Here is a 12064-nt window from a genome sequence, read left to right on the forward strand (position 1 = left end):
GAGGTGAGGTCCCTAAGCCTCATGATACTTTAGGGCTCCTCAAAATGGTTTATTTATTTATTTTTTTTCTTTTCCACATTATTTTATTGGTGCATTATAGTTTTACATGATGATGAAATTTATTGTTACATATTCATTCATGCACACAATATAACTGCTATTTGGCTAATATCACCCCCTAAAATGGTTTATTTTATTTCCTAAAATGATGCTGAAGATAAAGGTGGTTATGAAGGGGAAGACAGAAGAAATCAATACCAAAGTATGATATTGAGCATAGAGCCCATTATTAGAAGTCATTTTCAATATTCGGGACACATACACCTCCCAGAACATCCACAAATCATGGTTTAAAAGAAGAGCCACAACGCCCTCCATCTGTCCTGGTGCTCTGTTATTTGGCAATCAAATTGGATTATTTCTCAACAAGAAATCAGGTCAATATTTCCAGAGAAAGAAAGGGCAGGTGGGAGGAGAAGGAGGCAGGGGAAGGGTGGAATCTCACCCTGGTCCACAGCAGAAGCCCAGCACAGGGAACACCTGAGGTAATGTAGAGGACCTGCAACCAGAAGTGCGTGGGTAAAGCACAGCACAGAACGCATGTGCCACTGTTGCACCCAGAGCATGGGGAGCGTGAGCATTCTCCATGCACTAAGCACTGGGCAGGGGTCTACACTTGCACCATGAGGTGTTGAATTCCTTGCTACAAACCTGGAGTACTTGGTTTGTACTCCTCAAGAGGTTCTTTGACTTTCTTTCACAGGACATCTGAGCTCCCTATAACTAAGTGCTGGGCAAACCCAGCCCTAAGATTCTACTCCCAGAGCTCCAGACTGTGTGGAGGGCTCTGATTTGAGCATCACCGCAAACACTGAAAGCAAGCTGCCAGGTAACAAGTGATTTCCACTTAATTACTTACCTTCGGTGGATTATTGCCTCTGGATATGGAAGGCTGCCTGAGTTAAAAGTCAGCAGAGGGCTTGCATAGTATGTGTGAGGCACTGGGTTTGATTCTCAGCACCACATTATCAATAAATAAAATAAAGGTCCATCAACAACTAGAAAATATTTTTTTTTTTTTAAAAAAAAGGTCAGCGTAAAAGTTTGCTTAAGGGACGCTGTGTGGCATTCCTATATCCTCCTCCCACAGCCAAAAAAAAAGTCCCTTTCTCAGTTCAGATTCCTGACCAAGATGAGTGCAGTTATCTGCACTGCAACAGAGAGACCCTATTGTGCAGGCTAGCACCCCCACACCTTGTCCACAGCCTTCTCACATGCTTTGTGCCTATTTCATGGCCTGGTCTTTGTGAATACATGCATTTTACACACCCAGGGACAGGCTGTAAATAAAAACCAATAGTTGGTTGACTAAGATTTCTACCTTGGCTTTCCACCTTAGCAAGGCATGCTTGACACTGGAAGAAGTCACCACAAGATGATCAGAGAGGGATGCTGAGTACACCTCCTGTCTCTGCGCAGTCTGTGCAGTCTGTGGAGGCACACAGCTCGACCACAGCACTGAGGGCACAGCTGAAGCCACTGATGTGATGATACCATCTACTGTAGCCTGGGAGTCTACCAGGATAGGGAAGAACTTTATAGCCAGAGCGAGGATGATGACTCATGCTCCAGTGAACTCCAGGAAGCTACCTTTCCCAGCGACCTGGAAGTCTTTTTGAGTTTCCCAGCACTTGGCTTCCTCCAGCCAGGACTCCAATGCTCTAATTGCTCTGTCTTTTCACTCCCAGAGAAATGCAATCCCCACCCCCACCCCACCCTGGCTCCCTTGAACTTGGTGATTTTATTAGAAGACAAGGAGGACAAAATACTGTCTCAAACTTAGTGAGAGAAAAAAAAAAAAAAAAATTAGCAAGGAACAGCAGCTCCGGTAGCAGTAGCAGAAAGTCACTCTGGTACCAGAGTTCCTGGCCCCTTAGACTAAGAGAGATGGTTACAGGAATGGCCAACCAGAAACTAAGGCAGCCTGGGGACAGGCAGCAGCCCTCTACCTCATTGCTTTTACTTCATGCTTCCTGCAGGATAGGGAAAGGGTTTTGAAATGCATTCCATGCCCAAACCTGGTTGTGGGGTAGGATCCAAGCAAGTTAAGTTTGAATATTAGAGAGGCACCCTGAGGCAAGCATATAAACCAGAGTTTATTTAAAAAGGGGTAGCATAGACTTATCCCGGGAGGGAGAAGGGGGCCATAGCTGGTATACTGGTATCCCCAAAAGGAGGTGTTCTGCCCTTTTTATATGTCCCAGGCTTCCTTTGTTCTCCTGCCTTTCCCCCCTTATCTCTCTCCTTCCTGCCTATGTGACTAGGCCCAGGAATGCTTGGTGGAATGGCCAAAAGGTGAGAAACAGGTGGGCTGAAGGGGGAAGGGCAGGATGGTGCAGCCCCGGACACATTAATTAACAACTTTATAGCTCCCTGTAGAGAGGGGCAATTCCTAAGAAAGGTTACCTTGGCAACAGATTGGAGCAGGGCAGGTTCTTTTATAAGGGTGGAGGAAGGGCTCTCAAGGAATTAACATTTCAATCCCTCAGGGGTCAGTCTCCAACTTCCCAGACTCAAAATTGGCCTCCTTGATACAACCTAACTCAATTTACCTATCTATGTTGACTGCCTGTCTAATTCTGGCTTCACTGTAACTCAGTAAAACACATACACACACACAAACACACACACACACACATACACTCTCTCTCTCTCACTCATGCTTACACACACAGCCCTCCTGTTATCACACTAGAAGACATGGCATGTATGGCATAACAAAAAGAGGTCTGAGGGCTGGGAATGTGGCTCAAGCGGTAGCATGCTCCACTGGCATGCGTGCGGCCAGGGTTCGATCCTCAGCACCGCATACAAACAAAGATGTTGTGTCCGCTGAAAACTAAAAAAATAAATATTAAAAATTCTCTCTCTCTCTCTCTCTCTCTCTCTCTCTCTCTCTTTAAAAAAAGAGGTCTGACTGGGAGGCACACATTCAGCTCTTTTAGAAATACACACTGAAATATTTATTGATGAAACGATGATGTTTAGATTTGCATCCCAGAAATCCAGAGGCAGATGCAAATGTGTTGAAGAATTTCTTGGGTGTTCACAAAACCAGGCTGTCTAGGAATAATTGTGGAAACTGGGTGATGGGAACATGGGGTTCATCTTGTAATTGTGGAAACTGGGTGATGGGAACATGGGATTCATCTTGTCTTTCTCTCTGCTTGATATGCCTGACATTTGATGGAATTAAACACTTGTAATGATCAGAGTAGCAAATTCAAATGCTGCTAAGGCCAGGCAGGTAACATCAATGAGAGAAGCAAGCAAGGTGGAGAGTGTGGCACAGTGTGGAAGAATATGCCTCTTGCAAAGGGGATAACCAATATTCAGTTCCAGCTCAGTATTGCTGGCTAGGAATGCTGGGCCAGGACTGCCAGATTTTCCCATTTTTCAAGGTTGGTCAAATATCAAAATGTTTTTATAAAACCTTCAGTTCCTTAAATAATAGCAATGAACTGAAACATATTTTATTAAAAAGTGCACTGGCCATCTAAATCAGGTCTACAGAACAGACTCACGCCACAGCTCCCAATTTGCAGATTGTCTGAGAAGCCCAGTTCAAATAATTTCATTTCATGGAATAGAAGAAATTAATTGAAAGCACTTCTGAAGCCAACACTCCTAAACTACCATTGTTCTGTCCTGACAGTCTTCATTGTCAGTCCTGCATATGCTTTTCTCTCTGCTCTGCATCCCTGCCTGAAGTTTCTCCTCTTTATCTTTCACACTCTTCATCTAGTTCTGATCTCCAAGTTCTCAACACTAAACACCAGAGCATCACAAGTGTCTCAAACAGAGCTGAATTGATCTTTCTTTCTAGGACATTTTGTAGCTTTCCTTAATGATAAGCATGTGCTTGGGGAAGCTTTAAGAAATATTATGTCTCAAGGGTCAAGCCAACAGACTGTGAAGACAAGGGCATCTTAGAGAGGAAAAAGGAGATTTTATGAAACTAATGTCTCTTGTGATCAAGATAAGTTTTCCTGAAATGCAGTAGTTCTCTCCATCTCCTTTGATTTTTTTCTTCCTGTGAAGATACTATTCTAAATGCTTTTAAAAATATTAACTCATTTATCCTTATTACAACAGGAAACAGGAAGGACCTCAGTACAGGCATTCTAGGATGTGATCAGATTTGAGCAGGGTTTCACACTTGATGTGAATTGAGTATCAAAATTGTGGAGTATTTGGGCATTCTCAAGGGACTAATGGGGCTTCTTATAGAGTGTGCCTCAACACCCAGCAAGTTCTAGCATTGCAACACCAATGTGCAGCTGCTTCCCTTAAGGGTTTGTCTTTCAGTGTTCTTGATGAGTAGGCTGTTCCTTAGAGGATTAGGTCAGATTAATTCCTAGCCTGAGCCATGTACAAGTTGGGAATTATGTAGGATGGGATGAGATGTTCTCCAAATGTTCACTTAAGGGGTCCTGTGGTCACTGTGGGAACTCACTTCCTCCCTTTTTCTCCACCCCTAAATCAACTTGCAACCCAGCATTATCCCTTCTGTAGGGTCCTAGATGGGAAGGAGGTGGAATATTCAGTTAAGTAGAATGTTTGTCCCCCCATTCTGTCACGGCCCCTATTGGCACCTTTTTTCTCCATAAGACCCTTATTTTTGGCCACATCTCATCACTTGCAATGCCTAAGCAAGTTCCACTCACAGCCACAGGTTATAAGCAGGGAGACAATAGCAATCCTTTGGAAGGGAGCCTGAACATCATCCAAGGGACCTAAGTTACCCCAGAACCCTAGAAACCAGTACAATGCTGCAGATCGAGGAGGAACTCCAAGCTGTGACCCCGGCTGTGTTCCCAGAGTGCACTGCGGTTGTAGAAGCTAGAGGCTTTTTTTTAGCGACGACGGCCATGGATCGCAAAGATCAGTATTGTGGCCCTACATACTATGGCCTAGGGATGTGTGAGGTAGATATGAATGTTGAAGATCAGCAAGGTGTAGCAGTGGAAGCCGCAAGGGCAGGAGCAGCCGGAAGTGGCCACTTTGGTGAAGACGTAGGCTTCTTCGACAACAAGAAGCACGAGAGTGGCATGATCCAAGAAGGCGATGTAGGCCTCATCCGCCATGGCAGTAGCCTGGAGCCCCAGGAACAGGCGCAGTCTGCAGAGAGGGAAGAATTGGCTCCAGTGGTTCCACTGCCTCGGCGCAGGCGTCCTCGAATCCAATACAAGTTCTCACAATGGCAGGTGGAGGAACTGGAGAGTGTTTTCCAAGTTACTCAGTATCCTGATGTGGTCAGCAGGTAAGTGACTGGCTCTGGGAGGGGGGTCATTCTCCAGGACTTCAGGTTCTTTGGGGGATAACTTTCCTTTGTCCTGGCCCCCGTCCTGCCCTGCCCCTCTTAAGCACGGGTCTTCACCTGCCTTTCTGCTCTGTGGGGTTTGCCTTGTGGGAATCGGGTCAACATTTTCATGTGGTACTAACATGAATTAAGTCTGGAAATCAGTTGTTAGCTGGTCGTTGCTTTGTTTCAAAGTTGTAATAAAAAACACAAAACATGAAATTTATTATCTAAACCACTTTTGACGTGTGGATCTAAGCAGTGTTAAGTATTTACATGTTGTGGTGGGACAGAACCCCCAAAACATCTTAATCTGGCTGAAATGAAACTCTAAATCCATTAAACAACTTCCTTTCCCTACCCTCTCGTCCTGATCAGGGCCCAGTACCAGTATTCTACTTTTTTAACCCATCGATCACTCTGGGTGCTTCGTATAAGTGAGATCCTATGGTATTTGTCTCTTGGTGATTGCCTTATATCTTTTTGTGTAATGTCCTTAAGGTTTATCCATGTTGTAGCATGTGTTAGCCTCATATCTGAGGCTGAATAATATTCCAGTATATGGAACTATCAAAACTGTTTTGAAAAATTCCTTACCAAATATATAATTTTCAAATATTTTCTTCCATTGTGTGGTTGCCTTTTCACTCTCTTGATTATGTATTTTGATTTGTTTTTACTTTTGATATAGTCCACTTGATTTTTCTTTTATTGTCTGTGCTAGAGGTCTGCTTTTGTAAATGAAATTTTATTTGAATCAGGATCAGGAGAATGACTTACTATCATGCAACTTCAGTGCTATAGCCTTCCTGTACTTAAAATTTATATAACTTGTTCCTCATAGATTTTTGCATTAATTTTTATTTTTTTAACATGGGAAAGTTATCTGTTTGGACTACTGAACAGTTATTATCACCTTTATTTGTTTATTTATTTTTTGGTGGTGCTGGGGTTTGAACCCAGGGTCTTGTGCATGCAAGGCAAACACTCTATCAATTGAGCTACATCTCCAGCCCACCTTTAATTTTTTTGATGAGGTAAAACCATTTCTTTTTTGGTGGGGGGTACTGGGGATTGAACTCAGGGGCCCTCAACCACTAATCCACAACCCCAGCCCTATTTCGTATTTTATTTAGACACAGGGTCTCACTGAGTTGCCTAGTGTCTCCGGGTGGCTAAGGCTGGCTTTGAATTTGCAATCCTCCCTTATGGTCTCAGCCTCCCCTGCCACTGGGATTATAGGCATGTGCCACTGTGCCCCGCTAAGGTCAAACCATTTCTAAAGTGAGACTTTTCCAGATAATTACAGAAAAGTATGCTTGGGTAGTTGTGAGGTGAGATTGTAAATTTCAAACAAGCACAGAATGTATATTATATTTTATTTCATCCACAACACCCAATGCTAAACATCTGTGGTTTTCTCTCCATAGAAGGGAGCTGGCAAGACGTGTTTATGTGGCTGAAACCAAAGTGCAGGTCAGTAAGTCTGAAAACAGCAATTTGTCTGAACAGTCATTTGAAAACCTACTTTAGGGCATACACAGCTTTGTGCTAGAAAATTTCAAGTTAGTGTTTTTTATTGTTTTATTGTCCTTTTTACATTTGCAAACAAGTTTTGAATTTTGGTGGAAAATGAAGTGAGTAAACTCCAACTTGTTGTTCTTTCCCATTGCCAAAGAGAAAATAATTTCCTAAAGGAAAAAAAACAAAACAATTCTATGTACAATGTTAAATATATACATATGCATCTGAATAATTATAAAAATATATAATACAGAGATATATTCAATAAATAAAGTTCAATTCCTTCTACCATGGATATCTTTTAAACTGCACTTCTGTGCTGATTCACATTTGGGCTCAGATTGCCTTGGAAGTATTCACATTGATGCAGGGAGGAGAAAGTTTTTAAGATGTTTGAATTGTACTAATTTGTTTTGTTTTGTTTTAATACTAAAGATTGAACCCAGGGGAGCTTTACCACTGAGCTACAGCCTGAGCCCTTTCTATTTTTTTTTTTTTTAATTTTCAGACAAGGTCTCATTAAGTTGCCAAAACTAGATGGCACATGCCTGTAATCCCAGTGATTTGGGAGGCTGAGGCAGGAGGATAGTGAGTTCAAAGCCAGCCTCAGCAATTTAGCGAAGCCCTAAGCAACTCAGCAAGACCCTCTCTCTAAATAAAATATAAAAAGTGCTGGGAATGTGGCTTAGTGGTTAAATGCCCCTGGATTCAATCCCTAGTACTATAAAAAAGAAAAAAAAAAGTTGCTGAAGCTGGCCTTGAATTTGCAATCGTGCCTGAGTTTCCCAAGTCACTGGGATTATAGATGTGCACCACTATACCATGTTTGTACTAAGTTATTTAAACCAAGCATAAGAACTTAACTAAATGAGTGAATTTCTACATATCGGGATGAAGGGGAATAATTCACCCATAGAACATATTCTGTGAGTAACTAATATATGATTAGTTAAACTGAGACTGATATGACCTGAAAAGCACAAGTACCTGGTGCTCTCTCCTATCCAGGGCCCTGGCCTTCACCTCTTGAACAAAAAAGTCACTGGGGTTTTCACCTGCCTTTGGACTGCAGGTTGGGGGGCTGCCTTGTAGAGATCAGGGTCAATATTTTCCCTGCAGTATTAATGTAAATCAAGTCTTAGTCAGTTTAGAGTAAGGTAATAGCGAGTGACAGCCTTTAATTATAATTTGCCAGGATACTGTGATGTGTCCACCTAAAAACATTGCCAAAACATATTAACATTATAGTTGGAATATACATGAATGGAATATAACAGATATTTTCAAAAGCTTTGGAAATTTATCTACAGAGTGAAACCAGCAAAAAGAATAATATTGAATTAATTTCACTTAAGCCAAGATGGATGAAAGGGTTAGAAAAATTTATCTGGGATCAAAATACCCCTTGAAGATTCCACATTAAATGCATATATAAGTCTTCTCTTGAATACTTTCTGACATGGAAAGATTTATTTTTCTATTTTGGTTGTTCTATTTTTAAGAGTTGGGTTTTATGAAATAGGCATGTGTTTGGGGTATGGCCTTCTTTTCAGGGTGATAACTACCTGTATTAATTACAGATTTTTCATTCGTTTAGTCAGTGATGACTAAAATATAGTCAGGTCATGAGAATAAACAATGACTGCCCAAGTCCAAAATCCAAAATGATGAATTCAAAACAACAACAACAAAGGAAAGAAATATCAGGATGACCTTAATATTATTATTACCTTTGTTGCAGCGTGCATGTGTGAGTGCAGTGATGGAAACAGGCTGTGGACATGATGGTAGGTGCCCAGAACAGTAGCTCCACAAAGCAAGCCACTGAGCACTGGTGTACTAATGCCACATGGCAGGCTCCACATTCAAGCCTGGTTCAGGTGGGAGAAGTTGGGAAGCGGTTGGGAGTGTTTTGTAGGGTGGTAAGGCAAAGTCAGAAGAAGAGAAAATCTGAAGGTATGGTGAGTTGCTTTTGCCCTCGCTGGGTCACATATCTCACCTCTATGGAGTTCTAAAGGGAACTTGAGCCACAGGAGACAAATGAGGGGAAAAACCCAGATGTTCTCATCTACATCCAAAATCTGCAGAGAGAATTTCCCAAGAAACATAACATACAATTTCTCCATATCTTTTGCATATATAATAGAAGTGTTTTAGGAAACCAGTCTTGGGAATACACACTTAATCTCAGCTCACACAATTACCCCATTGTAACCTTTATGTTTATGTAGACTTGAAGGATGGGACCTTTTGGATCCCCCTCAGCCTGAGCTTTCTTACACTTGCCTTCTTTAAATTATATATTCATGTAGCTGAAGGAGGTGTGAGGGCAGGGAGGCCATTTGTGTTATTTACATTTGCAGTGGAAGAACTTACCAAAGAATTAAATACAATGGAAAACTCATCAAGTAGGAGACTGAGAGGATAATGACACCTGACAGAATGTTTTCCTTTTGCATTTTAATATTTGCAATTATGATTGCAGCTTTTTGCCTTAGGAATGAGGGACAGCTCTTGCATATCTTGGTTGAACATGGGGCTTAGGGGGCCCCTTCATGCTGGGCAATAGCACCACTGTCCAGGATCTGGGAACTGTAGCTGAAACTGTGAGCTGATTTCGTCCCGTTTCCAGAGAGGTTTGGAGGCTGTGGCAGGTTGCTGGGGGCAAGACTGACATTGGCTTGTGTTGCTCTCAAGTCCCTTAACCTTGTCAAAGCAGTGACTGGTCCTCCCTTGCAGATACTCCTTCAGTTCTCAAAAGGTTTCAGAGGTAAATGATCCAGGGGACACCCTGAAGGGAACCCTCTGCCAAAGGTCTCACACACCCCTTCCTATTGAATATTGACTTCACACTAGGATGGGTTTTTCAACAGGGAGGGGTATTCCAACATCCCCACAAACAGAGTGAAACTATCCCTAGTGAGGAAACAGGAGGCAGCTGCATGGCCCATGGACAGCTGTCAGGATACAGACTGCTTTATCAGTGGTTAGCAGGTGCAGGGTTAGCATGAGGGACCAGGAGCCACTCACAAGATAGACCTGCATCCAAACCTGCAAGAAACCAGTAGAGAACATTAGAATTGGAAGGAGAAAAATAAAGAACTCAGCCTCTTCCAGAGCAGGGCACAGAGTTGGTGCTCACTAAGGATGAGCTGAAGGAGGGGGTAGGATGTTTAGTCTCCTGAGGTGGTTTTGTTTGTGGTGCCAGGGGTGGAACCCAGGTCCTCCTGCACTCTAGGCAAGTGGCCCCCTCCTGAGCTACAGCCAGGCCCCCTGAGGTATTTGAGCAATAAGAAAATAGATTCTGGTGGGCTAGGGATGTAGCTCAGGGGTAAGAGTTCTTGCCTAGCATGTGTGAGGCACTGGGTTCAATTCTCCGCACTACATAAAAATAAATAAAATAAAGGTATTGTGTCCGTCTGCAACTAAAAAATGTTTTTAAAAAATAGCTTCTGGTGACAGGATATCACTCAGTGATAATCCTTCCTTGCCTAGGAGGTGTGAGGCCTGGAGTTCCATTACCAGTACTGCAAAATTCCAAAGCACCAGAAACAAAAAAGCTTCTGCTGTGCAATTTAAAAATCCAAGTGACCTATAGGGCTGCATGATATGTTTTTTACCATTATGACATTAACTTCAGTATACTAAACCAGTCCCTTTTTTCCTTCTGATCCTAGGCTTGGTTTAAGTATAGGAGAGCCAAGCATAGGAAAACTCTGAGGGAAACCTCCCTGAGAAATGCACCTCATCCTACCCAGGACGATGATGATGCCATGATGGAGGGGCCCTAGACTGCCATCCTTCTTCAGGAACCAGATTGTTGATGTGTTTATCTGTTGTCACTGACATATGGGCTACTGTTGATGCCCACAATGCACTTATTTCCTGAGCACATAATATTGGCAATAAAGAAGTGAATTATCAATATATTTGTTTTATATGCAAAATGTGATGTAATTTTTTTCCAGGAGGGACATTTTAACATAATAATGAGCTCTGCTTTCCTGAGGTGACATGCCTGGGTCACCATCAGTAGGCCCTGCACTTCACCTTTTCCCAAGTTTCATGGGGGTCCACACTGACCCATACATTCATCTATGTTCCCTCTCCCATCATGCCATTGTCACCCCTACTCTGCCCTTTGGGACCCATACATGTGCAAGGAGGGGCAGGCCAAGTCTCTAGCAAGAGAACAGTGTGTCTTCACGGAAGGCCAAGTTCCAGCCATGCTGACGAGTTCACTGTGAATCCTGGCCTGAGAAATTCCCTAAAGGGCAACTCACACGATTTATGGGAAGACGGCAACTGAACATTCATGTTGTTAGCTCCAAACTGTTCACTGCCCTCCATTTTTGTGGTGCACGTGGCCACTAGCAGCTATTGCCTAGATGTCCTGCTGCTCCAAAGAAACCGCAATACCATCAAAGCCAAAGTGTTGAATAAACTCTTAGGAAAGCAGGGTGATAGCTGGAAAGCCTTCATTATGCCAAGTAGCATACAAAAGACTCCCCTGGAAGGACATTATTTTTTAACTATTTTTCCTAACTATTTACTAATAAGTAGACATAAAAGGGGGACTCCTTGTGCATATTTGTATATGCACATAATTGATCAATTTCCTTCCATAGAACCTTCCTTTTCCCTTCACTCCTCCTGAACCCTCATCAAGTAGCTCTACTCTACCCCCACTTCTAATATTATTATTTCAAAAGTGCATTTTAGGGGCTGGGATTGTGGCTCAGCAGTAGAGTGCTTGCCTACCATGGGTGGGACCTGGGTTTGATCCTCAGCACCACATAAAAAAATAAAAATGCATTGTGTTGTGTCCATCTACACCAAAAAATTAATATTTAAAAAGTGCATCTTAACTATATGTGCATTACATATATAAATATATGTACATTTTGAATGTAAATGTAAATATATTTAACATATTTGATTATATTTAAATATATGTTCATATATATTGTGGAATATTCCAATGTGGACATTGCATGATTTGTGAGATTTTTTTCCCATTGGGAACTACATTTAGTAGTATTTCACAAACAAAGGGACACTGTTCTCAAGTTCTGAGGTTTCCCAGACCCCCTGAGGTACTGAAGAGGGCTTCCCCACACTCAGCAGTAGTCAGGAGGACAGGAGGCAAATGGCCTATTTCCCCAGCACCTGGTGGGG

The 12064-nt window shown here is 42.4% G+C and overlaps 1 protein-coding gene across 1 annotated transcript; it reads left to right on the top strand.

Annotated features, from left to right (window-relative positions):
- Positions 1-4829: 4829 nt before the first annotated feature.
- On the top strand, positions 4830-10677 carry LOC143638654 (rhox homeobox family member 1-like). The gene is made up of 3 exons (XM_077106493.1): positions 4830-5323; positions 6793-6838; positions 10564-10677. The coding sequence occupies exons 1-3, from the start codon at positions 4830-4832 to the stop codon at positions 10675-10677; spliced, it is 654 nt and encodes a 217-aa protein (XP_076962608.1).
- The last annotated feature ends 1387 nt before the right edge of the window (positions 10678-12064 follow it).

Source organism: Callospermophilus lateralis, chromosome X (assembly GCF_048772815.1).
Source record: "Callospermophilus lateralis isolate mCalLat2 chromosome X, mCalLat2.hap1, whole genome shotgun sequence".
Taxonomy (NCBI): Eukaryota; Metazoa; Chordata; class Mammalia; order Rodentia; family Sciuridae; genus Callospermophilus; species Callospermophilus lateralis.

What these genes read in the sequence shown, in the direction of transcription:
- LOC143638654 (XM_077106493.1), top strand. Translation starts at nt 4,830, where the DNA reads ATGCTGCAGATCGAGGAGGAACTCCAAGCTGTGACCCCGGCTGTGTTC. An exon ending in TATCCTGATGTGGTCAGCAG is followed by an intron (nt 5,324 to 6,792) that starts GTAAGTGACTGG and finishes TTCTCTCCATAG; the next exon opens with AAGGGAGCTGGCAAGACGTG. An exon ending in TGGCTGAAACCAAAGTGCAG is followed by an intron (nt 6,839 to 10,563) that starts GTCAGTAAGTCT and finishes TTCTGATCCTAG; the next exon opens with GCTTGGTTTAAGTATAGGAG.